Genomic DNA, 27,072 nt, shown 5'->3' with positions numbered 1-27,072 from the left:
CACACACACACGCACACACGCACACGCACACGCACACACACAAACTTGCTTGCATACAAAGGGAGATCAGTTGTCATAGTTGTCAGGCATTCCACTCAAAGATGTTTATTTTTAGCCTCAGCACTGATCCCCCCACTTTATCTGGCCCAACAGTATTGTGGCAGAGGGAGAGAGATTGTATTACCGCTTTACTCTGGTTAACAAAACTACACAACACATACAGAAAGAGAAGGACTCTCAATGGGGAATTACAAATCGAGACCAACTCAGACATGCACAGGTAATGGTTCAGCATCAATGTGGTTAAGCGGTCTAGATTTATCTTTGGCTAAATCTCAGGGGCTGTTGGCCAAGTTTGTGCCGAAGAGGGTAGAATTAGGTTCACTTTCTTGTGCCGATTGTTTTAACAAGCCTGGCATAAATATTACAGTCACTAATTATGTCTGATTCAGGTGTACAGGTTAAATACAGCACTGTATCTTTACTGTATTCACTACCGGTATATTGTACTGTGTTTCTACTGTTAATTACCATGCTAAATGTACCATGGCTGCATGTATTCTGACACCCTATATGAATAGTATTGACAATGTAATTATGGCTAACCCTTATGATGTGGCTGTGAAGACGAATGGAAGAAGAAAGTGAGTGAATCATACTCTTTGATTATCGAGAAGCTAGAAGATGACCTACGCATCGAGGAAAACAAGCTGGCAGAGCTCAAACATGCTTTCAGGTGAGAATACAAGCATCATTTTCAACCATAGCCTGTGGGATCATTAAGTCATTTTATCCAAAATGAGGAAAGGGGGAATGAGCGTTCCTCATTACATAATCCACTCACATATTTTATTTCTGAGCAGGGAGAGCTTTGAATACAGCAGACGGATGTTAATGCAAACAGAAGATGTTGATTCTATTCTTTCTCTGGCTCAGCTCTGATGAAGCTTTCCAGAAGGTGAACTTGAGCTACCGGACAGAGAGTGGGCTGTCCTTGTTGCATCTCTGCTGTGTGTGTGGAGGTATGTACGGCCTCCTATTAATAACCCCTTTCCAAAACATCACAGTGGGAGAAAGGATTAGATTGACTATATTGTCCACCGCAGTGAAAATGTTGCCTTTGGCTTCTTCGACCCTCAATTATTGAAATACAAAAGTACACTCCATACAACAAATCCAGCAGTGCGCTGGGAAAAGCTGCATTGAGAGAATTGTCATATTGCAGTGTATTTGCATTTTGCATTTGCTTCTCTTATTCTTCAGTGAAGTGATAAACATACTCTATTTAGGGTTGCACAGACTAGGCCTATTTCTTGTACAGATTGCTATTAGCTCTTGTAACTGTGCCCTCTGCTGGATGGTGGCAGCTCAAACTGTGAATTAGAAGGTAATTAAAATGTGCACAAAGTAGACATTAAATTGTCAGACAATAGTATCAATTCTGGCCAGCTTGCTTTTTACTCCATGGATTTAGGTCTCTGTAACACAATAGTCTGTTGTTGCTATTCTGTATTGACGTAAAACCTCTTTATTTTTCACTAAACATCTCATCATGTTACATCTGATGCTGCCCTGTGGTACAACCAACATTATATGTTCTTGTGCAGCTAACAAGTCTCACATTCGGAGTCTGATGCTGAAAGGCTTGCGTCCCTCCAGACTGACCAGGAATGGCTTCACTGCTCTTCACCTGGCAGCCTTTTTGGTGAAGAGAACACTTTAAACCTATATGAACTTTTTGAGTGCCTTCAAATTAACATCTTTCATCAATCTGCATCTATCGGGTGCTCGGGGATGGTGTGATTTGTCATCTGAAGACCTTCCTAACTTTTGCCACATGGTGGAGTGCAAGCTGCACAAAACTATTAGAGTTGCGAACACACTTTATACACAGTGCATTTTAGGTATGGGAACATTTGCGAGTCATTGTATTTTAGGGAATGTCACAATGCTGCATATGGGAATATTACCGTAATTGATCCTGCTAATGTGGGTATGAGAGTGACTGGAATGACGAAGGTGAACAAGACATTCACAGTGAAATCCTGGATGTTAATTTAACCCATTAAGACCTGAGGCCGATACTACAAATGCCTTCTAAATCAGTAGTTCTAACACTTTCAAGACTTTTCAAAAATGTTCAAAAATAGCAAATTCACAAGTGATGGGCTGTGAGCTTGTATATCTGCTGTTTTTATAGCCAACGCTAAAATCTAGAATTACACAGATACTTTCCCAGTTTTAATGGGTTAACAGTGTGTAAAAATATAACCTTACTTGACTTCACACCTTTATGGGTCCATTTCCACACTCGGAGTTAAATTACCCAAGACTTGCTGTGTAGGCCTGCTGCTGTGGGTTCATATAGGAATATAGTTAATCACATTAACTCTGGCATCCCTCTTTTAGGCATATAGGTGGAAAGTTTTCAATTTCCTCTCCCCCCTTTTTAAATGAAACATTTTCAAAATATAAAATAGCAGATCTGCTTGTAGACCTGCTATTTTTGCTATTTGTCACATGATGAAATATATTCTGTAGGGCTTAAGTGGTTAAAGGCAAGGTTGTGTGTAAAGCTGTGTTTTAATCCCATGTCCCTCAGGACAATGGTGAGCACCTGACAGCACTGCTTCATGGAGGTTCAGACATCCAACAGGTGGGCTATGGTGCCCTCACTGCCCTGCACATAGCTACAGTGGCTGGGCACCACGAGGTGAGAACTGATCCTGGTCAAAACAAGAATCTGTTTCACAATCCGTTTTATTCACCATATACACTCAACATGTGAACGGGATTTTGTTATAGGGGTCGATATATAATGGACAGATTTCCAAATCACAAAGATTAACTCTACAGAGGGTCTTTTTATGTTCGGGTTCGAGTCTAACCCCCGTCTAACCCCCGTCTTGTCTCGCATGTCTCTCTTCTCTCTGCCCTTAGTTTACGGTCTCTCTACACTGACCTATCTGAAATAAAGCATAATAAACATCTCAACAGGAGCAGAAGGCCTGCTCCTGTTGAGATCAATGATGTCTTCTCTGAGGATGTTTGTACGATTACAGCAATACATTTTGTTTGCAGATAAAAGAATAAACAGCAGAAATAGCTTTGTTTTGACATAATTTGTCATTTTGTCCAGGCAGTGGATATAATCCTACAACATGGAGCTTATGTTAATGTCCAGGATGCTGTGTTCTTCACCCCGCTGCATATTGCTGCTTACTATGGCCATGAGCAGGTACTCACCTACAGCTGACATCCACCTAGTGTTACTATGACTCTGAGCAGGCACTCACCTACACCTGACATCCACCTAGTGTTACTATGACTCTGAGCAGGCACTCACCTACACCTGATATTTACATGTTCTCAGTCAGATAACATACTTCTCATGTTACTAATTCATCATAGCACTGTAATAGAATACGTTCAGATGGTAACAAATCAATGACCTTTCCTTTTAATCTATCTACTTATAACGTATGTCCCCATCGTCATTCATTCAACTTCAGTCACCCCCCTCTCTTTCTCTCTTTCTTTCTTTCTGTCTCTCTCTCTCTCTCAGGTGACAAGGCTGCTGTTGAAATTTGGGGCTGATGTGAACGTGACTGGTGAGGTGGGTGACAGGCCGATACACCTGGCTGCTGCCAAGGGCTTCCTGGGAATTGTCAAAATGCTGATGGCAGACGGGAGCAAGACCGATGGTGAGGGTTTGAATTCACAAACAAAAACAAACATTGTTTTATTCCCAAGTTCAAGTTCAAGAATGCATTGGATGTTTGTTTGATTTTTATAAATATATATGTATGAAAATAGCAGTCAAAGCAATGAGACTCATAGACCAGCTAGGAGTAGGCTATGGGGCGAAGAGTCTGTCATGAACTCATTTGAGTCATTTGTGACAAAGCGACACATACAATTAGCTCACAGGAAGTTTTTGCCTGTCTTTTAAAGCAGTGGTTCTGAATGTGGGGTCCAGGGTCCTGGAAGAGCTTCTAGAGGGTCCCTACATAAAAGATTGCTAATAACTCCACCATTATTACATCTACAAGTAAATACTACTATAGAACGTAACTGTGTCTATTTTGATCAGAGTTTCATTGTTATCTCTATGCTACACTACATAGACAGTAAAGGAACAAAAGACAGATGAGACAGATTCATGTCTTACATTAAAATTGTTCTTAGTTGGTGGTCCAGTGTCACTGCCCGCTCCTCCGCTCCTTTGTGTTAGTTTTTGAACGTTTCCCTTCTGTTCTTGTTTCATGTTGGTTTAGGTATTTTAGTCATGTTACTTGTTTCTGTAGCTCTGTTTCTACATTTAGTATTTAGGTCTTGTAGTTCTGTGTTAGTCTGTAATTCCCCAGGTTATTTTGTAGTAGTGTTCTTGTGCTTCCTGTCTACCCGTGTTTGCTATTACCAGTTTTGTCTCGCCACCGTGATAATGTGTTAACCCTATGTCACCTGTGTGTCCTGTTTGCCTATCCCTGTGTTGATTTTCACCTGTCCTGTTAGTCCCCGTGTCAATCTAAACTCCCCTGTGTATCTTTGTCAGTTCATCATTCTGTGTCATGTTGAGTACTCGTGTGTGTTTCTGGAGAACCTTAAGTTTATTTCTTTGCATGTCAAGTTTTGGTGAGGCTTTTGTTAAATGTTTGTCTGCCACGTTTTTGGACAACCTCAATAAAACCCAGAGTTGATCTGTTTGGCCTAACTCTTCTGCTATTGGGTCCTACGCTCGGCACTCATCCTTGATAGCCAGATATAAAAAATTCATATCAATAATTCCATGTTCTAATGCATCAGGACCTTGAAAATGAGATGATTAATCTCAAGGGGTTTATCCTTCTAATAAAGGTACTATATACATCACATTGGGTGTCCATTACATTTAAAAGTTTGAGAATCCCTGCTTTTCAGAGTGATGTGCCACTATATGCTTTATGTATAGCCTACTGTTATAGATCTAATGCCTTCTCCTCCAATTTTAGTATAATTATTACCCTTTAAGTTTCAAAAACAACAAATAACTCCTACGTTGATTATGGAGATGATGTAGCGAATGGTAGTCTAAATGAGTGGTTCTCAAACATTTTCATGTCACAGACCCCAAAATTGATACAGTACATATTAGGCTACGGACCCCCATTTGAAAGGATTTTGTGCCAGGGACTTCCATAAGAGAAGAGTTGCGTCAACTTTTTTCAAAATTATTCTAAAATAATTCTAAAATAGTCCAAGTATAAAATGGGTGTTAAAAGGATCCCTGGCTAATACCCCTTATTTGCCTTAATACATTATAATTTCCCTCTATAACTAAAATGAAAAGATAATCCATATTTTATGTATTTTAACTTTTACTCAAGGGGGACAACGCCCGTCACAAGTTGATGATGTCATTTGTCCATGTGTGGTCCAGCCCTATGAATGTATGGAATGCATGTGCTAACTAAAAAACAACTTCATATTTCCTAATAATATAAGCATGATCAAAACAGTATTATAAATACGTTTCTATTAGCACATGTATTCCATAGGGCTGGACCACATCAAACAAATCCGATATTTAAGTTGTTTTTAGTTTTACATTTTAGTTATAGAGGGAAATTATAATGTATTAAGGCATATAAGGCTTATTATTCAGGGGTAAATTGCTTTTGATGCTATATTAACTCATTTTGGATCCCTGGGGGTTCCCCGGACCCCACTTTGAGAACCACTGGTTCAAATGAACAGAAAGTATTGGTGCAGTAAGTGATGTTTGTACTCGTCTCTCTAGTCAATGCCCAGGACAATGAGGACCATGGTCCTCTCCACTTCAGTGCCCGGTTTGGTCATCATGAGGTGGTCCGCTTTCTCCTGCAGGGCAACTGGCATGCCCACCCTCACTCTGTCAACATCTATGGAGACACTCCGCTACATTTGTAAGTGCTCCATATGGTCTTGAAATGACTGAGTGCTATGCAAATGAGTATAGACTTTGGGAGATGATATCAAATTGATAGAGCTGTGTTTCTGTAGGGCCTGTTATAATGGAAAATTTGAGGCGGTGAAGGAGATTATTCAGCTATCTGGCACAGACAGCCTATCAAAGGAAAACATATTCAGCGAAACAGCATTTCACAGGTATTTCTATTTAAATCTTTGCATTTATTATGTAGCACAAATGTGCATTTTTTTTTTAGACATTTGACTCAAACAATGAAACTAGTAAATTAAAACCGTCATCTAAGGTAATGTGTATACCGTATTTGTGTCTCACAGCGCCTGCACTTATGGTAAAAACCTGGAGATGGTTAAGTTCTTGTTGAAACAAAACGCCATGAGCATTAACCACCAAGGCAGGGATGGACATACAGGTATGTATTTACATCTTGTAAATCATTGGTTCTCATTGTGAGGTCCGCATTGCATTGTGACACGTTGTGAGCTTGTAAATCTGCTACTTTTGAAACTGTTTGAAAATAATAATAATAATAATAATAATAATAATTATAATAATAATGTTGCTATATATATATATATATATATATATATATAGCAACAACTAATGTGATACAGATGCTGTCCTGGCTTGAAATATATACAACGTATTGGTGTAACAGGTCTAAATGGGTTAAGTGGTTAACTTGCACGGTCACTATATGATCAGTTGTGATACCTGTGTCTAGGTCTTCACAGTGCCTGTTTCCACTGTGTCTAGGTCAGGGGTACTCAACAGGTAGACCGCGGTCCAGGACCGGACCGCGCGGACACCTCCCTGTGGACCCTGGGCATTTTTTAAATATATTTTTTAAAGATTTTTTTTTTTAATTCTTGGAGGGGGTGTGAAAAAGTATTTGAATTGTTGTTCTGTTTTCATGTATGTTTTCATACTCTGCACCAGACGTGGAAATCCCAGGGGGTACGGGGGAGATTGGACCCCCCCCCCCCCAGTAATTTAGAATAATAAAAATAAGAATAATTAAAATAATTAAAAGTACTTATTTAATAGAACCTGAACCCACGTATGCATCGTAAGTTATTAATAATGAAGAATTAACATAACACAGTGTCAAATTAGCTAGATTAGAGGAAAATTCAAAAAAGAAAACCTCAAAATGTTGGCGCGCGCACTTCGCGTGCGGGGGACCCCCTTTAGCCTCAACCCAGATTTGCGGCACTGCTCTGCACCCCAGCTTTATTAAGTTGGTTGGTTGGGAGGGGATCCGATTTGATAAGCTAAGCTTGATTGACCGACTTAAATAAACGGACCTTTGCCTTATTCAAAAAATGATTTGTGGACCCTCAAGATTTGTAGTTGAGTACCCCTGGTCTAGGTCTTCACAGTACCTGTTTCCATTGTGTCTAGGTCTTCACAGTACCTGTTTCCATTGTGTCTAGGTCTTCACAGTGCCTGTTTCCACTGTGTCTAGGTCTTCACAGTGCCTGTTTCCACTGTGTCTAGGTCTTCACAGTGCCTGTTTCCACTGTGTCTAGGTCTTCACAGTGCCTGTTTCCACTGTGTCTAGGTCTTCACAGTGCCTGCTTCCACGGTCACATCCGTCTGGTGCAGTTCCTGCTGGACAGCGGGGCAGACATGAACCTGGTGGCCTGTGACCCCAGCAGGTCCAGCGGGGAGAAGGATGAGCAGACCTGTCTGATGTGGGCCTACGAGAAAGGTCTGTATGGCAGCTGTGTTGGAAGAAGTACTCAGATTCTTTACTATTTTTTTTAACCCATCAAGCCTGAGGCTGATTCTACAAATGCCTTCTAAATCAGTAGTTCTGACACTTCCCCCCCCAAAAAAATGATCAAAGAATCAGACGTACAAGCTTGCAATGCGGCACAAAGTGACGCGCTGTGAGCTTGTATATATCTGCTATTTTTGTATAGCCAATGCTAAAATCTAAAATGACACAGATGCTTTCCCAGGTTTTTATGGGTTAAAGTAAAAAGTAGCAATGCCACAATGTAGAAATACTTTGTTACAGTTAAAAGCTCTGTATTCAAACTTTTAACTTGAGTAACAGTACAAAAGTATTGGCATCAAAATATACTTAAAGCACCAAAAGTAAAAGTACTCATTATTTTCATTATCTTGTCAAAATCTTGCAGACCTGTAAGGGTCCTGTTAGAACCACCTCAAGGAACCCTGAAGGTCCCTGAACCCCACTTTGAGCACCACTGCTGTATGGCAGACAGACATTATTTGAACCCAGTGGTTCTCAAAAATGTTTATTTCAAGGACCCCCATAACCCTCAGAGTTACAGACATGTAAGGAACCTTGAGGATCCCTGGACACTACTTTGAGAACCACTGTTGTAACTAATGCAGTTCCAAACAAGTGCAACCTAGAGGTGTGCGTAGTTGAGATGCAAAATGACAAAACTTTGATGTCATTTAATTATCTTACATCCTCTAGGAAACTTTATGCAGAGACTTGAAATGGCTTGAGATAAGCTTTTAAAAGCAACCAGTCTCATTCTTTTGTATCAATTCAAACCCTTTTTTTCTCCCTGCAAAGTAACTGTTTTGGACATACAAGTTTTCCACTCGACAACGACGATATTCATGTTCATGGCCCTGTGTAATTATTTGATCATGATACAGTGCATTACAAACGTCCTCATTATAATAGTTTCACAATCGCTTTGTGTGCTCACTTAACAACAACATGCCTATGAATTGAATACCAAGGCCCTCATTGGAAACAAGTCCGCAAGGACTTTTATGAACGGACCTGTTAGACAAAGTATTTTAAATGTAACTGTGCTGTTTTACATTTTTTGCCTAATAAAATATTCAATCAATCAAAACATGCTTTCAGCCCGCCAGCTCAAGGACTATGCACCAACAAGTCTGAGCACCATGGGCTATAGCAGTGGTTCTAAAAATTGGGTTCTGATGCCTCCCAGAGGTCCTTGAGGAGGTTCCAGGGGGTCCCCAGCACATTAGTTAATATAGCTTCAAGTTCAAAACCAGTTTAACCACTTTAACTCTATTCACACTTTTGCTATTTGAAAGTATATATCTATTTTTGAAAACATGGAAAAATCTAGTCCGATGGAAAACAATGACACAAATCTTCTCTGATGGGCGTCTCTGACCCTGACACAAAATCTTTTCAGATGGGGGTCTGTGGCCGAACACATCAATTTGGGAGTCCTTGACATGAGAATGTTTGAGAATCTCTGGCCTACAGTACTTACAAACAGGCAGACCTGCATATCTTGTGATGCCTCCGACCTTGTGTGTTATATCTCAGGCCATGATGCCATTGTCACTTTACTGAAACACTACAAACGACCTGATGACTCCCCCTGCAATGAGTACTCCCAGCCTGGAGGGGGTAAGTCACCCTGTAGCTGTCTTATGGATCAGATGCCACTTAAACATTACGTACTCTACAGCATGTATGTAGGGCTGCAACTATAAATAATTTTCTTAGCGATTATTGTATTGGTTAGTTTTTTGATTAATTGAATAATCAAGAAGCACGTTTTTAAATGATCAAATATCATTTTCAGAATCAACTTAATCGATTTGTCTTATTAACCACTTAAGCCCTATTCCATACTTTGTCGTACAGCACTGTTGCATCACGATGCGACCCGTTGTGAGCTTGTAGATCGGATATTTTCCCTATTTCTTTAAAACATTGGAAAGAAAAAAATACGTAATTCAGGGATTTTTATAATAGATTAGTTCGATTAACTGTTGCACCCCTACATGTACGTTCTGTTGGCTGTCTTTCAGATGGATCCTATGTGTCTGTGCCATCTCCCCTGGGCAAGATCAAAAGCATGACTAAAGGTAGTGAAGAGTGGTGAAGCCTAAAGCGTATTCCTTGCACTTAAAATCCCTGTCAGCTGGTATGACGTATTGTACACTTTCTGTTGCTATGGAACATACTGTAGCTACTGTTGCTGACAATGTCATTCACTGCTGTCCCCCGATATTAAATAACTTCTGAAATATGATCCAATTTGTAGAGAAAGCTGACGTTCTGCTACTCAGAGCAAGCCTTCCATCCCATTTCCAACTACAACTGTCTGAGCTGGAGTTCAATGAGATCATTGGCTCAGGTAAATCAATCCAGCCTCATCATCTTATCACCCGACATGCCTGCTCACCAGATAATCTTTATACTTAACGTCACTTCTGCTTCAACTTCTCTTCAGGCTCTTTTGGAAAGGTCTACAGAGGCAAGTGCCGGAACAAAGTTGTCGCCATAAAACGGTAATCAGAACTTTAACACATCTAAAGATACGTTATGTCATTGCTGTTGGACAGAAACATTGTACCTCCAAATCTTCTTCTTTTTTTTTTTACAGTGTCGCGTAAAAGTAGACAAAATAGCAGATCTACAAGCTCAAAGCGCGGCACTTGGTGCCGCACTATTTGCTTGTATATTGCTATTTGTATACTGCTATTTTTGAATAGCCAAAGTATAAAATAATGGTTTAAGTGGTTACACAGATGCGTTATCGGTCTTAATGGGTCAACCAATAAAAAGTATTAACAAGAGCTTGTGACTAAATAGTAACTTTTTTATCATGTCCTGAAAAGTAACGGTTTTGAACAATGTTTCTGCCCGACAGCGACGATATTTATACCACATCCCTCAAGAAATGGAAGTCACTCATTAATGTCATCTGCCCTGTCTAGCTATCGAGCCAACACTTATTGCTCCAAGTCAGACGTGGACATGTTCTGCAGAGAAGTGTCCATCCTATGTCGCCTCAACCACCCCTGTGTTATCCAGTTTGTGGGTGCGTGCCTGGATGACCCCAGCCAGTTTGCCATTGTCACCCAGTATATCTCTGGAGGATCTCTGTTCTCCCTGCTACATGAGCAGAAAAGGTGTGTGAATGTTTGTACATGGGCTGTTTGGATATGTAATGACATAGGACATATCTTATGTATTACTGTGTTACCATAACCCATTTAGACCTGAGGCCGATTCTAAAGATGTTTTCATCCTAACAGTTTTTTGAAAGAAATATAAAACATTAAAATATTAAAAAATATTTATAAAATTTTCTTCCAGAGACCCCCAAAAGCAAAGATTTGAGTTACAAATGTTTGCTTTAAAAATATATATATTCAAAGATTTGCAAAAATGTTCACGATTTTTCAAAAATAGCAGATCTACAGCAGATCATAGCGTGACACTTAGTGCCGTGCTATGAGCTTGTATATCTGCTATTTTTAAATTGACAAATAAATCTAAAACGACACAGATGCGTTCCCGTTCTTAATCGGTTAATTGTGACTCTTACAAATTTTAACTACTAGAAGGAGGAAAAGGAATCGTGCACTTAAGCACTGATGTTTTGGCAAATGTGTTCATCTAGGTCTCAAATCATCGTTAGGCCTGACCTCGACTAAGTCGACTAGTCGACTGGTTAGTCGCGGGGGGTCCGAGTCGACTAAGTGTCTCTTAGTCGACTCTAGTCGAAAAAAAAAAGGGCCAAAAATGTTTTAAATTGTTTTTTGGCCAAGTCTACACCTGCAACCACACGTAACTTCCACTTTATTCTTCTTATTCCTCGTCTTTGTATTGGTATTGTTTGTGTTGGAGCGCCTCAGTGCGGCTGCAGAGTTCATGTGCAACCTCTTCCAGAGAGAGATAGAGACACTAGAAACTCTGCTGGAGACAAAACAAACTGTGCAGACTTGGCCCTTTGAAATAAAATGTATTTTGGCCCAAAAAAAAATACGTTTTTTTTTTTTTTTTTTAATTAGTCGACTGCCAGTCAACAAATCCTTAGTCAGGGACAGGCCTAATCATCGTATACATCTTAAGACACACAACTGTCAGTTTTGGTCATAATCTGCAAACTGCAGGCAAGATCCATCAAAATCACTTCCATTAAATTCTTATCTTTAAAAAATAATCAACATATCTCTTTTATATGAATATTTAACCACCCCAGCCATATATCCTGTACCATACACCCTGGGGTCCCCCAGGGGTCTATACTTGGCCCTCTGCTTTTTCCCCTCTACACCAAATCTCTTCGCCAAATCACCAAATCTACAAGCTCACAACGTGTCAAATTGATCTGCTATTGTTGCCAAATGTTCGCCTTTGTATGACATGGACAGAAAAGGGATGCTAGGGTTCATGCAATCTGGGAACCCATCTGCAAAAAAAAGGGGGAAAAAGCTCTGAATCTGTCTTGAGAGATTAGGGTTCATGTGGTTAAATCGACAAAGTTCCTCTGAATGTACTTATTGACATGGGAGTGAACAATCAACTGCAAAGTTACTCAGCGCCAAATAAGTACATGTTTACACAACCCAGTGACACATGTCTGATGTCTCTCTATCAGCCTCTTCATCTACAGTGTCTTGCACACCAATCGGTTCCCCTTTTTTTTTGTCGGGCTCACCATTGATCCATATGAAGTGTTCCACTAACTGCACATCCAGGTGCTGCTGTCTTATAGACTGTCCTATTGATCTGTGTTAAGTGGCTGCGGGGTGGTGATTGGCAGGGACCATTGATCCGGCCACTAAGTGGCCCCACTCCTTTAATGATGTGTCAATGGACAGGCTGATCGACCTGCAGTCCAAGCTCATCATTGCCATCGACGTGGCCAAGGGCATGGAGTACCTGCATAACCTCACGCAACCTATCATCCACAGAGACCTCAACAGGTAAGGCACAAGCCATAATAGGGATAGGGGTCATTATAAATACTGTTTTTCTGTGCCTTTTTTAAAGAAACCTATAATTGTCAGGAACAGTGCCTTTCATGACAGTTATACTGACAGAGTGACAAATGCCAAAGGTGAAGTGTTATTTTGGTAACGAGTACATGCATTCCCTTTCAGTCATAATATTCTGCTCTATGAGGACGGACATGCAGTGGTGGCTGATTTTGGAGGTACGGTACAGGTGTATTACAGCGTTTTTCATGCCTTAGGAGAAAAGGGTTTGCTATTGTATCTTTTCTGCCTGATTCCAATTTCATTTCCTGGTACATTAATACTTGACACACAGGAAATGTTGGTCACAGTTCCAGTTTCCTGGATGATGTGGCTTTGACCCACGTGCTCCTTGCTATCAGCTGTATAGGAGTTTTGTGTGTAGAGCATGTTGTTCTGTAGTCATTGTAACTATTAAAGTGAGTCTGGATTGGGTTGTAACATACAGTACTCTATAGCCTACTGCTAAGAAGTAATGTGATGGTTATGGTTTGTATTGGCGGCTGGAATTGTCACTGTGTACACCTCATGAATACAGTAATTCTAACCTCCTGTATTCAAATCCAGCTCATGACCTGCTCATGCATGCCATATTGTCTGTGTCTCTCTCTCTCTCTCTCTCTCTCTCTCTCTCTCTCTCTCTCTCTCTCTCTCTCTCTCTCTCTCCCCCGTCTTTCTCATTCTTTCTTCTCTCTCGTCTTTTCGCATCTTCAACGCACTGTCTGTCTGTCTAATCAAGAATAAATGCCATAAGATATTAACTTTGAAAGTAAACAGGTGTAACATATTTTGTGTTAATTAAATGTTCTCTTGCTTCTGTGCAGAATCCAGGTTTCTGCAGTCCGTTCAGGAGGACAACATGACCAAGCAGCCAGGGGTTAGTCTGTGCTCTTTAAAGCCGCTTTATGTAACGCCTTTAAAACACACTATGAGTAAAACCATCAGGTATGTCAAAGTAAAGTCAGAGACTCACTTTGACAGCACATTGCAGTGCTACATATCTCCGCGGGTGGTGCATGGCACTAAACACCGCCAGGGTGAAAAGGCCCTGTTTTCCCACCTGTACTAAAAACGTCTGCGCCTGTACTAAAAAGTCCGACTTATACTCCGTTGCGCGAGGGTGTCGCGCGGCCGAAAACAGCCGACCTACAAGCTCACAAGGCGGCGCGTCCGCGGCGCCTTGTGAGCTTGTAGGTCGGCTGTTTTGGCCGCACGACACCGTCGTGAGACGGAGCATAACTCAGGCCCCTGGATAAAAGCATTGCGTATATCATTATTATAGCCCTGGCTGGAGCTCCTGCCATCAATTACCGTCCGCAGAGAAAACTGCCCTCATGCAAATAGTGTCTCAGTGTGTGCTGAGTCATCAGCACCCAGAGTGCTTGGCCTAGCAGTCTAGTGTTAAGTGTGTTACGTCCTCTGGGTACAGCCTGTTCTGAGCAACCAGTTATTCTCGCTGGAGTACAGTGTTTTACAACAGTAATTGGCTGTGAGCGCGTGCATGTTTGTTTGGCGTGCACGGGACGTTTGATGAACGATTTTTTAATGTTTCGTATTGATTTGTTTTGAGGGTTTTATGGTATATAATGTGATTTTGTGTGTTTTAAGCAATATACAGATTTTAATTAAATTTAATGTGTGTGTGTGTGTGTGTGTGTGTGTGTGTGTACTTGTATTACTATACTTGTGAGGGACAAATGTCCCTCACAAGTATAGTGGAATTGAAGAAGTAGTAATTATGAGGAAAAATGTCCTGGTCCTCTCAAGAGAAATGGTTGTTTTATGGTTTAAAAAAGATGTTTACTTTACAGTTACGCTCACAATTTTTATATGTGATAAAATATTATAAAATAATGATAAAATATTCAGGTTAGGATTAGGCATTTAGAATGTTAGGTTTAGGGGTTGGGTTAGAGTTGTGCCCAAACCCTGCTGTATAGCTGGTAGCACACTTCGGAAAATAGTCGATCTACATACAAGCTCACTATGCGCGACACATTGTGAGCTTGTAGATCAGCTATTTTCAACTTTAGGGTTGAAATGGAGGTAGAAATGGCATTCATCAAATGAACGTCCATTCTCACCTGTAATACAAACGTGTGTGTGCGTGCGTGCGCGTACATGTTTACGTGTGCGTGCGTGTGTGCGTGCGTGTGTAGAACCTGCGTTGGATGGCTCCGGAGGTGTTCACCCAGTGCACCCGCTACACGGTGAAGGCAGACATGTTCAGCTACGCCCTCTGCCTGTGGGAGCTGCTGACAGGAGAGATACCATTTGCTCACTTGAAACCTGGTAATATTTCTAGTCATTTATTGATCAATGACTTGAATTAAATGAAGCAGTACATAGTAATAACACCTGTAACTAGAGACTCTGAGTACACAAAAATACTGTCTACCTATTTCCCTTGTAGAAATCATTCAACATTTACTTTTGATTGTTAAGCCTAATTTATTCTCTGTAGTGTGACAGTATCGCAGGAAAATAAAAACAATTCAACTAACATCACACTGCATCTAGTGACACGATAGATAGTTGTGCGATAGAGTACACTGTAACTTCTTTAGCATTTGGAAAATCATTTCAGTGGAGATAATCAAAGATAATCTAGCCTAGTGGTTCTCAAAGTGGGGTCCGGGGATCCTCAGGGGTCCTTGATTGATTTAGCTGGGGATTGACCTTTACGGGTCTGTACTCTGTAACAAACTCAGAGAGTGTACAAATGTAAATGGTTCCATTTGTACCCTCCCAGAGTTACAAGAACACTGAAGATTTTACAGTTTACAATTTAGGCATTTAGCAGACAAGAAAAAAACTAAAACAAGCCTAAGTCACAAAAAACATGATAACAAATGACCATGGCCAGTCTGCATGGTCGTCATAACTAGGTCAAGTGCAGATTTTACAGTGTACAATGGGTTCTATCAAATTCTATCAAATGGGGGCCCGTGGCCTTAATGCATATCAAACTAGGGGTCAGTGAATTTAAATAATGTAGGTTGAAAATCAGTGATCTAGCCCTCTCTGCTCCTACCAGCGGCAGCAGCAGCAGACATGGCGTACCATCACGTCCGGCCTCCTGTTGGCTACTCCATCCCCAAGCCCATCTCTAGTCTCCTAATGAGGGGCTGGAACTCCAGTCCAGAGGTACTGTACGTGCCATGTCCTATTTCACCTGTAACCTTTTTTTGTGAACACATTTTTATTTTTGGGCGGTGAAAGGCCCCTATATGTGAGGTTTGGATATTTGCACACCAAATCCTGCGCTGTGATTGGCCACCAGTGTACCCCCCTAACCCTGCACCGTGATTGGCCAATCACAGTCTATTCAGGACTGTGATTGGCTAGGGAAACATGACACATGTGCATAGCCCTATAAATAGGACTATGCACTTAAAAAAAACACATTTATGTTTTTTTTAAAGTGAATCACACATTGTGGGTGGAAAGGGTATTAAAAAAACACATTATTCTTTTAAGTGAGCTTCCATCACCGTGATGACCACTGTTAAATAACATGATTGGTTGACTCCATTCAGTATTGTGATTAGCTAGCAAGACACCGCCCACTTCACACTGGGTGTGATTTTTCCAATCTGTATGGCATTGGTAGAGTATCGAGGTGGTTGTATTTGGTCTCCCTGCTCTTCTATTGAGACATTTAGATTCCGTGTTGTGGTTGGAGACGACCTTTGACACGCCCCTGTTTCTGGTTTGACATGAATTTTGACCTGAAGGTCAACATTTTATTTTGGCTCTATTAGCTCAGTGGTCAAATATTTCAGCATCGCACAGGAGGCCCGGGTTCAAATCCAGGGTAGAACAGGAAAGTCACATAGTGCAGCTTTAACTTAAAGCTACAATCCATAACGTTAATGTCCTATCCAGGATTCAAACCTACCCTATCCAGGTCCCCTGAGACCAAACTTCTACCACTCAACCAAGAGGCAATCTCCACTCTATCCCCACTATGAGCTTCAGGCAGGACTACTTGTCAGCCAGTACAGTAGGTGTCCTACCTGACACCAGGGCCTAATTCTCTCAATGGAATTGTAGGGAGGCCACTTCCAACCACTGCAGATGTGCTAGTTATACAGATGGGTTAAAATAATGTTTTACTCATTGAAAATGTGTTCCGGATTGCAGCTTTAACTTTAATCCACAAATAGATAAATGAACACTGAGGATTTGACTCTGTATGGTATGGGTTATGGTTATGGAGTTAATCTGAAGCAGGCATGCAACAGTTAATTTAACTAATTAATTTAATCGATTATAAAATAATTACTGTAAATAAATAGCAGATCTACAAGCTCACTTCACATCTCGCTGAGTCAGCTACCAGCATAATGACATGTTTAGACTCTGAGAGGTGAGTGAGTGAATGCTGACTCAGCTGCTTGCATAAGCAGGTAGTACTGCATTAATGAATGGGACGGGCCTACAGTATCCCCATGATGCTACATTAAAGCGTGGCAGCACATTTATTATCAGCACACATGAACTGCGTGTACCTCCCTCTGCATCGGTCCGCTATGTTCATAATAGGCTTGCCGTGTTTGTTCTGTCTCATTAGAACCGTCGTTAGACAACCAGGCATGCTGCTGGCACATTTTGCTACCCCCCTCCTCGCCTTGTTGTTTGCCAGGGGTGGTTGGTTGCCAGCCAACTGCCTCTGTGGAGGTCATAGATGCACCCCCCCTCTGGGCTTTGTCTGGGCCCTGCTTGTGCCCCACTGTCCCAGGGTGTAAATGTGTGTCAAGAGATTCAGTATTTTTGCCAGACCCAGGGGGTCGGCCTACAGGAGGCTTTGTCGGTCGGTCTGTCGGTCTGTCCCTCTTTTCCTACCCAGCCATTCAGATTTCAACCACTAAGGGTCTGGCAGAACCAGGTCTCCTGGTCTTGTTCAATGAGAGACCAGTTACAGTATATTGTCTCTGTCGGGTGGAAACCTCATTATGTCCAAAACTGTTACTTTTCAGTATTCACGTTTAAAAATAGCAAAAGTAGCAGATCTACAACTCGTCGCTTCGCGCCGTGTTTTGAGCTTGTAGATCTGCTACGTTTGATACTTTTCTGTGACGCTGTAGTATGATCAAGCAGGGCATTCATTTACACAAAAAACACAAAAAGTTTAAATATGGAGATAAGAGGTTTCTGTCCCGACAGCAGCCATCACAGGAATTTATAAGGCACACATCTCCCCTGAGGCCCTCCCACGGCCCTACCTGTTTGGTACAGTACAGCTGGATCATCATCTGCTATAAGGGTACGTTGTGTCACACTGTGATTGCAGGCTCCGTACAGCATGTTTCAAATGTAAAAACCCATGAGACTGTGAGTGAACGTTGCCATGTCAGCGGATTATATGCTTCTGCTGTCAGACAAAAACTGAAAAGTACGTTTTGCATGAATGAGTGTGTTGCGTTGGAAAATATAAAACGGGTACATGACCGATTTGAAGGGCCCATAGGCTCATGAAACTGGAAATATTTAAAATGTAATATTACTAGGTCCTTGATTGAGAACATAAAAGCTGCTGGTTAAAGATCAAACCTTTCATACAAGCACAATCTCACATCCAGGGGAATTGTAATACATTTGAGATTATTTACCCATATATCAATATAATTAAAGACACTAAAATTGTACTTGCATGTTATTTCAGAAGTGAACAGAAGTGAATTGTTTACAGTAGACTGGCAAAGATGGTTCATGAATGGTAATGAGAGAAGGTTCCATTACGTCAATTCAAAATAAAAGCCCTTTGAGGAGTATTAATTGTATATTTTTCTTTAAATCTTTGCTTTCTTGTGGACCTTGTATGGGTTTTATTCATCAAAAGCAGTACACAGACAGACCTTGGCCATTGTTGTCAGCAGATGTGATGTATAATTGAACAGCTCCAAGGTGGCACAGTGTTTGTTCTTTTACACGGGGAGAGAAGAGATCTAAAGGTCTGCTTCTGCTTTTGAAGCACAGCTCACCTTTGCTTCCTGCGTGGGTGGACTAGAAAGAGTGCACAGTGTGAGGGAGGACACAGGTGTGTGTGTGTTTCTCCATCTGTGTCCGTTGTAGGCCTAATTTATACTTCATCGTACAACGGTGCGACACTTTGCGAGCTTGTAGATCTGCTATTTTTGGCAAGTGAGTATAATTAAGCATTAGGGGGACATTGACATTAATGCTATAGAGTTTGTTTTTAACTTGAACCTTATCAAAGATAATTGTGACCTCTGCTTTCTCCATTTCAGGATAGGCCTGAGTTCTCTGAGGTGGTTAACAACCTGGAGGAATGTCTGTGTAATGTTGAGGTATGGGGATTGTTTTAAGGTAAGACCTTTATTCTATCCAGCGAGGAAAATGCAGTCGCCAAAGACAGTACAGCAGTTAAAATACAGATTATAGGGCAAGAAAAACTAAGTACTGTAGATACAGCAAAAGACATCACAGTCAAAGCAACACCATTGGTAAGTTGTAAAAAATATATACTTGTTTACTGTATTTTTACTGTACTTAATTTTTTACTTTTTAAAGTTTTACTGGGAATAAGCTTACATTTTGACTTACTGTAACTTAATATAAAATCTATCTGCTTCCTTATCAAATCCTGTAACATTGATTGTATTATTCAATCATGTATTATAGTAAGCTAGAATTGGATTTGGATTCCATTCATTTCAATATGAAAATCAGCTTGCTTGAGACATGTATTCCAAAACATAGCATATACTGTAAGTAATTGTGCAGTCTTTTTGTCAAATGTTTTCATTGCGTTTCAATGCAATAGCCTAATAACAATAACTGATTTGAAAAGTCTAGCTGAAAATAGCCCCTGGAGAAAAGATTGATTTTCAAACAAAGTTCAAACAACCATGACTTAATAACAGCGCAATTATGTTTGGCCAACATTGACCCAGGTGTGTTTGGTAACATTTTAATTACTTTGGACAAATTGTAAGCAAACAAGTAAAAAATAAAGCCACTAACGGGGAAATGGTCTGTGTTTATGGAAATATAGGCGAAGCAATGAATAAACAATAATATGTTTCCATAGCAGTACGGTTCTTAAAGGCAGGAATTACAGTTATTTGTAAGTTATGGATAGGTGTTGGGGAATGGACATACTGTGCAGTAGTGAGTGGAATGTCATCATAGGCACCATAGATCTACTGTATGTCTGTGTGTGGGATGTATTCTCTACCAGTGGTGGAAAAAGTACTCAGTAGCAATAACGCAATGTAGAAATACTCTGTTACATGTAAAAGTCCTGCATTAAAGATTTTAATTGAGTAACCTTAAAAATCTTATTGGCATCAAAATACTTACAGAACCAAACATAAAAGTTCTCATTATGCAGATTTCACAATCATATTATTGAATTATAATTAGTAATTTTATTACATTTGTAATCACTATGTTCTGCTGAGTAGTTAAAACGATAATATACATTATAAATTATGAGTTAATGTATGATTTGTATTAACTCATTCAGTGCCCAGCTTATTTATGGAATTTTGGCTCTGAGTGCCACAGCCAAAATTCATTGTAAAAAAAAAGTGCTTAGGAGCCGAGATACAGCCTTTTTCAGTAAGAAGTTAAACAAAGAGTGAATGGAGCAGCAAATCTTCAAATCATCATATCTTGGGTTCTGAACATGTTTTTCCGAACTGGAACGCTTATATCAACGGACGTCTTAGACGTCCAGTCCAGTGGCACTGAATGAGTTAATAATATAAATCTGCAAAGTAACTAGTAACTTGTGGTACACCATTTGGAAATGTAAAGTAAAAGTTCCTCCAGTACCTGAGTAAATGTACTTAGTTACTTTTTCCACCACTGTTCTCCACCCACAGTTGATGTCTCCAGCCTCCAGTAACAGCAGTGGGTCCCTGTCCCCCTCCGCCTCCTCTGAAAGCCTGGTCGGGCCGGGGGGACCCGGACGGAGTCATGTGGCCGCGCTGCGCTCTCGCTTTGAGCTGGAGTACGCTCTGAACACTCGTGCCTACGCCATCTGGAGTCAAAGGTACCACCACCACCACCACACCACACTAAATACATCCAGGCTATATATAGCCCCTTGTGGGCGCATTTTGAAAACCTGTGGTGTAGTTGGCACAATTATTTGGAATGAATAAGCACTAAGCAGGATTAGGTTCAGTGAGTTGCTCAAGGGCAACTAGATGGGACACTGGGCTGCAGCGACGTTTGGATCCATGGGACTGGTCTGGTACGGGACAGTTGCTCAGGCCACAAATAATGTAAGCAGCTCTTCCACAAAGCAGTTTTACCAAGGCTATTACACATAGTTCCCCCTGGCCTTGTAGTGCTGTGAAAACACAAAGTTAACAACTAGCGTTTTAACTATTGTTTGTGACTCCAGGTCCTCTGCCAGTACGGAATCCAAGGACGTCATCATGTCTGGGCCTGTTCTAGAGGGTTCTGTGATAGCGATAGCCGCACACATCCCCCCTTATGCCATCACTATTGTTTGACCAGTAACATGCACAACACTTGAGCTATCTTACTGCATCTGTGAGGAGTGGAGTTGCTCGGATACAGGGCTGAGAAACAAAGGGAAGCACATGCAATAAAACATGCATGGCACTCTGACTAAAGCCTCCACTGGTGGCCTGCCCAAGGCTGTGTTTGTGTGTATGTGTGTATGTGTGTGCGTCAGCTAGTGTGCAGTGGTGGAAAAAGTATTCACATTTTTTCACTGAAGTAAAAGTATCAATACTGCAATGTAGAAATACCGTTACAAGTTAAAGTCCGGAATTCAAAATGTACTTGCGTAAAAGTACAAAAGTATTGGCATCAAAATGTACTTAAAGTACCAGAAGTAAAAGTACTCATTATGCAGAAAGTCCCATTTCACAAGTTTTCAAAAAAAATATATATTTTGAAAATAGCAGATCTACAAGCTCACAATGGGTCGCGATCGGCTATTTTCAAATGGCCGAAATGAGGGCTGAAGTGGGTAATGTATATGTTTTGTAATAATAATCAAAATCTTCAAAGTAACTAGTAATTAAAGTTTTCAAATAATTGTAGTGGAGTAAAAGTACAACATTTGCCTATGAGATGTAGTGGAGTAGAAGTAAAAGTACAGAAAATTGGAAATACTCCAGTAAAGTAAAAAAATACCTCAAAACTGTACTTAAGTACAGTACTTGAATATATGTACTTAGTTACTTTACACCACTGCTTGTGTGTGTGTGCGTGTGTGTGTGTGTGTGTGTGTGTGTGTGTGTGTGTGTGTGTGTGGGGCTCTGTGTTATGCTACTGTGGCATGTAGCCGTCAGAAATTCCTTGGCACTTGATCAAGGGTGTCATCAATTTTGAATAGCCTATGTATTCTGCTGGAGAAAGTAAGTGCCTGGATATAGTATATCGGGCATAGGTCATCCTATATCAAACACAAGGGGACATTAGATATGGGATTTCTCCTGCCCGTACTTAGCTTCACCTCATCTATCTGAATTAATTATGTGTAGTGATCATAGTAAGCCCACCTTAACCAGAACAGGGCCAGTTGCCTACTGTTGTTGTGCGTTCTGAGTCAAGGATGATGACAATATTTCTCATGGGAGACAATGTTGTTCATTTTCAGGGAGAGGGAGAACGCAACCCAAGGTCTGACTCTGGATGAACTGAGGCGGAATATGCAGTTTCCACCAATTGACCGCAATGGTTTGTGTTGTTATGTCCAGCTGATATATTATGATGTAATGCTTTTGGAAAGCAAAGCTGTTAAGTGTGTCATTCTAAACATTGGGTTCCCTTTCACTTCACAAAAGTGGATTCTCTTTAAGATTCTGAACTTATATCAAACTGTCAGCATATTGTAGAATTTCCTAATTTCCAAACGTTACCTTTCGGAATTGATTGAACTAGTGCAGTACCCGCTGTCAGAGTACTTAACGGTCTAGTCTATGATGTCAGTACTGTGACGTCCGTCATCTCCACATTGAGAGACGGATACAAACAGAGACTTTCAGAATTTATAGAGATAGACCCTTAAGTGACATCAAAACGTTCAAGATTGTATACTCATCTCTGCTTCAACTACTGTATAGATTGTACTTATTGTCAGTAAATATATATTGTAAACTGGCATATCTCTTCCCCAGGCTATGTGTCAGATCCCATGAGCACCATGCGTTTCCGTTCCTCCTTCAGCAGCAACGGAAGCTTTGAGGACAGCAACTAACACTGTTATTATTATTCACAAAGCCACACACCGCTTATTTTGAGTTTCCTCTTTGGCTAAAACTATTATATTACATATTTATTCGTGTTGCGCAATAAGGTATACTGCATATTTCATTTAGGAATGCAGGTAACAGTCATCTGTGTTTGAAGTGGATTGTGTTAATATGAGACATAATTTGTATATGAATTTCAAGTACAGATGAGTACAGTACAGAGTTGCTAACATTTTGTTCTATTCATAATTACTCTAGCAATACTTGGTGACATAATTACAAATATTATTGCTGTGATTTTGTATATTGTAAATACTTGTGACATGGTCGGCCAAACATTGAAATTAAAGTGTTTAAAACCTCAAAGTTATGTATGTAATATTTGTACCCAAGCTTTTATAGAAAAAGAAAAGGTAACAAGTAATGTCCATCTTTTAATCTTTTAAATTTGGCTAAACCACACAATCACTCACGTACCCTGACTGTTTAACTGGTAAAGTGAAATGTTAGATGAAGTGAAATGTAATAGTGGAAATAAAAGTGGAAAATGTAATAGAACATGAGTAAATGTATATAGAAATGTATATACAGTATTTGGTGCCAGTGTTAGCGGAAAATATTGACACAAATTAGTGCCGACTCAAGACGAATCGCAGTTTCAACACTGAGACCTCTCTGACATCTCTTTGACAGACTAGATTATTTTACCTACAGTGATGTCATGCCATAGTACCGTAAGTGCAAATAAGGGGTAAAAATACTTTTTGCATGGATTTAGCTCCTTTTTATGGCTCGGGAGCTTATAAAAGTAATATTTGGCTGTCCCATCTTAATTTTGTCATAAGATGATGGTTGTTGCAGGTCCCTGCACTTATTTAACCATCATTTTGCAGTAGGACATAACAGCATAACACTGTATACGATCCGTGTCACAAACTCAATGCTGATATCCATGTTGTTTCACCTCCAAGACAAAGACGGACTTGACCATGCCCCCAAATACCTGTATGTGTCTCTCAAAGAATGAGAATAGTTTCATCCACATCCACTCTTTAATTTATTTTTCACCTCATTTTATGACATGGATATAACATTTTCTAGAAATGATTCATGAGAAATATCAAAACACTGATTAGAAATGCCAACTCACTAACTATTGCTACCTTCTGTGCAAAACAAACGCAGTAAGGTATCCTTGGCTGCAGGAAGGACTTAACCTCTATGGGACACGCTCTACAGGTGAGCTGTCGGGGGCGCCCCAAAGCCAAGGTATCAAGGTATCACTGACTGTGCTTTTGGCCAGTGGACCAGTCAATGGACATGTAAAGAGCACAGGGGTGCTTTGGGGCAAATTGAGCCACAGGAGATGTTACAACGATGAATTATTCAACTGTTTGTGCAGCGTGAGTGGAGGGTGTCTGCTTACTGTTTGGTTGGTAACAGTGACAGTGACAGTGCTTGATACCATCCACAAACTACGCCTCATTATTTGCTACCAACAATAGGAAGAGATGGGCCATTGTAAGCATTAAATGTAACAATCAAAATTAATTATGTAGCTTAGTTGGTGATTGAAGGATGATGGCCATTTAAGTTGTCAGTATAAACACAGACATCATATGTCCCTTTAGGGCATTCATAGCACATAAAGCTGCCTTGATCACTGTTCAAAGGATAAATGCATCATTAACATTTGTGTCATTAAGCCTCATTAATATAGCTTCCCTGTTTACAAGTACCCAAATGTCACAACTGCATAATGAGAAAACTCAATCAAAGCACATTCTCTCAAATCTTTAAATGCTAGTACATTTTTAAATCACTTGCTGCTTCTCAGTCTTTAGTGTGCTGTTATCTGAATATTAGTCATTTTCTGTCCGTGCAGTGGTCAACAGAGCGTATGTATTGTGTCCAAGCAGCGAAGTATCTTTCACACTTAAAGGGTCTTTATTGAGATCTTTTTTGTCCTCAATCAACTGCACAGTTTTGTTGTCTCCATTGATGCTGCCTTCTGTCTGCTTGGTCTGGGTCTGGGTCTGTCCAGTGTGAGAGTCATCCTGGCTTCCCTCCTCTGACTTAGAAGTCAACGTAAGATCTGATACTTCTGTAAGTTCTGTGCTATCTTCTTCTTTCTTATCCCCATTTTCTGTGTTTTCAGGCTCGCCAGTTGTTGTTATGCCAGAAGGATCCAGCTTCTCTGGACTCTCTGAACTTTCCTGATGTCCTTCACTTATGGGCGGGGATGGGACATTTGTAATTTCTTCAATCATTGTCTGTTTTGAATTTAGCCCTGGATCATCTTGGGTTATTTCCTCTTCTCTTTGATTCTCAGGTCCACGATCAGATTTAACACTAGCCTCTGTTTGATTGGTAATGCTTTCCATTTCAGTTTTGCAATTGTCTGATTGCTCAGTGTCTTTCTGTGTTGTTGCAACTTGATCCTTCCCACCTTCAAATAGTTCACTTGTTTCTTTGTGTTCTTCTGTACACATCTCCTTGTTTGCTCCCCTGGTTGCATCCTCTCCATCATTTTCACTCTCTGTAATGGGCACCGGTTCTGTGACCCCAGTTTCCTCTTTCACTTGCAGAGCATCTTCGGTGGGTTGGCTTTCACTGGGGGCGTCATCTTTAGAGTGATTACTCTTGAGATCGGAGTGTAGGTCTTCCACTTTGGTGTTGTCTTTAGGTTCACTGCCATCATTTGCTGCAGGTTCTTGATGCTTCTCTCCTTCAAATAGTCCACTTTTGTCGTTGTGTTCTTCTGTACTCATCTCCTTGTTCGCTGGCATGGTTGTGTCCTCTTCATCATTATCCGTCTCTGTAATGGGCGCCTGTTGTGTGACCCCACTTTCCTCTTTCACTTGCGGAGCATCTTCGGTGGGTTGGCTTTCACTGGGGGCGTCGTCTTTAGAGTGATTACTCTTGAGATCAGAGTGTAGGTCTTCCACTTTGGTGTTGTCTTTAGATTCACTACCATCATTTTCTGTGGGTTGTGGCTCTTTCTCAACACTCTCTGCGTTGATTTCATCACCAACTTTATGCTCATCCATCGTCAACATTTGAACTGGACTCGCTGATTTTTGTAGAACTGTAGTGTTTGTAGATTCTACCTCTATAGGGTCACTGAATTTCTGAAAGGACTTGGTTGTTTGATGCAGTGTCACCCAGTTTGTGACTAGATTTCTGCTGTCTTCTATTTCCAAGAACTCTGGAGTTGCATTATTTTCCTCTGTTTTAGCAGTCTGCTCAGGAACATCTCCCTCCTTGCCTAATGCACTCTCTTTTGGTTGATCTGCACCCTTGTCTGTAAGCTGTGCTGATTCTGCCTGAGGTTTGAGCACCACACTTGCCCCTTCCTCAGAGGGCTTGCTTGCTTCCTCTGTGTCTGCGCCAGTGTCTCCATCCACAGCAGAAGGAGCATCGTCAGTGGCGTTCGCCTCTGAGTTTGTATGTTTTTCTATTTTTGAGTCAGAAGGTGCACTGGACTTCTCTTTCTCTTCATCAGATTTGTGAGTCATATTGTCCAAATCAACAGCTGCAGGCTGTGAAGAATGGGGCTCAGAAGTAACAAGTATCACCTCATTAACATTATTCAGGGTATTATTATTTTTTTCATTCATGTCCGAACCCATGTCTTCATCTTCGGGAGCTGATTCTTTGCAGTCCGTCACCTCAGTATTTTCATCAGGATGTTGTTTCGACTCCTCCATGTCTTTATCTTTGTTAGGTTCCTCTGATTGGGATTCAGATTTGACATCTGCATTGGTGTCCTCTATCTTAGATTCATTCTCCAAATTGGTCTCAGCAACCTGGTCAGCCTTGTCATCGTTACAATTATCACTCGTCTCTTCGTGGTCTTCAGAGCCTTGTTCAGGTTCTACTTTATCGGGTTCCTCTTTTGTTGTCTCTGAGCTTGTATTCTTTTCTTCAGTGTTCTCTCCATCCACGTCATGCTTTTCTTGGGATGTGGTCTTTGCTCCGTCCTCCTGGGATTCAGAAGCTTTCATGCTGTCTCTCTCTCCGTTTTCAGTGTCAACTTCAACAGCTGTTGTTTCTCTCTCATCCTTTTCGCTATGAGCTCTTTCATTTTCATGTTCTTTTTGAACGCTGTCAGCCTCCATGTTGCTCTCTTCAGGTTTATCTTCAGTATTTTCGGTCTCCTGT

The 27,072-nt window shown here is 40.8% G+C and overlaps 1 protein-coding gene across 1 annotated transcript; it reads left to right on the top strand.

Annotated features, from left to right (window-relative positions):
- Positions 1-151: 151 nt before the first annotated feature.
- Positions 152-23,230, top strand: tnni3k (TNNI3 interacting kinase). Its single transcript, XM_080431837.1, has 25 exons — positions 152-280; positions 628-736; positions 937-1,022; positions 1,608-1,705; positions 2,603-2,713; positions 3,140-3,238; positions 3,566-3,704; positions 5,780-5,924; positions 6,022-6,126; positions 6,265-6,359; positions 7,512-7,661; positions 9,249-9,332; positions 9,740-9,796; positions 9,976-10,068; positions 10,165-10,222; positions 10,652-10,846; positions 12,545-12,649; positions 12,827-12,879; positions 13,525-13,577; positions 14,860-14,992; positions 15,738-15,847; positions 18,955-19,014; positions 20,557-20,726; positions 22,314-22,393; positions 22,834-23,230. Exons 1-25 carry the CDS (start codon positions 241-243, stop codon positions 22,911-22,913), a joined length of 2,508 nt encoding a protein of 835 aa, XP_080287963.1. The 5' UTR covers positions 152-240; the 3' UTR covers positions 22,914-23,230.
- Positions 23,231-27,072: the final 3,842 nt, after the last annotated feature.

Source organism: Gymnoscopelus braueri (assembly GCF_963280865.1).
Source record: "Gymnoscopelus braueri genome assembly, chromosome: 6".
In the NCBI taxonomy this organism is placed as follows: Eukaryota; Metazoa; Chordata; class Actinopteri; order Myctophiformes; family Myctophidae; genus Gymnoscopelus; species Gymnoscopelus braueri.
The sequence above is the reverse complement of the archived record's forward strand: the minus strand, read 5'-3'. Positions and strand labels throughout refer to the sequence as shown.

Excerpts from the sequence above, each read along its gene's own strand:
- tnni3k (XM_080431837.1), top strand. The coding sequence starts at position 241 with ATGGGGAATTACAAATCGAGACCAACTCAGACATGCACAG. Across the intron at positions 7,662-9,248 it reads GATGTGGGCCTACGAGAAAG|GCCATGATGCCATTGTCACT; the intron begins GTCTGTATGGCA and ends GTTATATCTCAG. Across the intron at positions 12,650-12,826 it reads ATCCACAGAGACCTCAACAG|TCATAATATTCTGCTCTATG; the intron begins GTAAGGCACAAG and ends ATTCCCTTTCAG.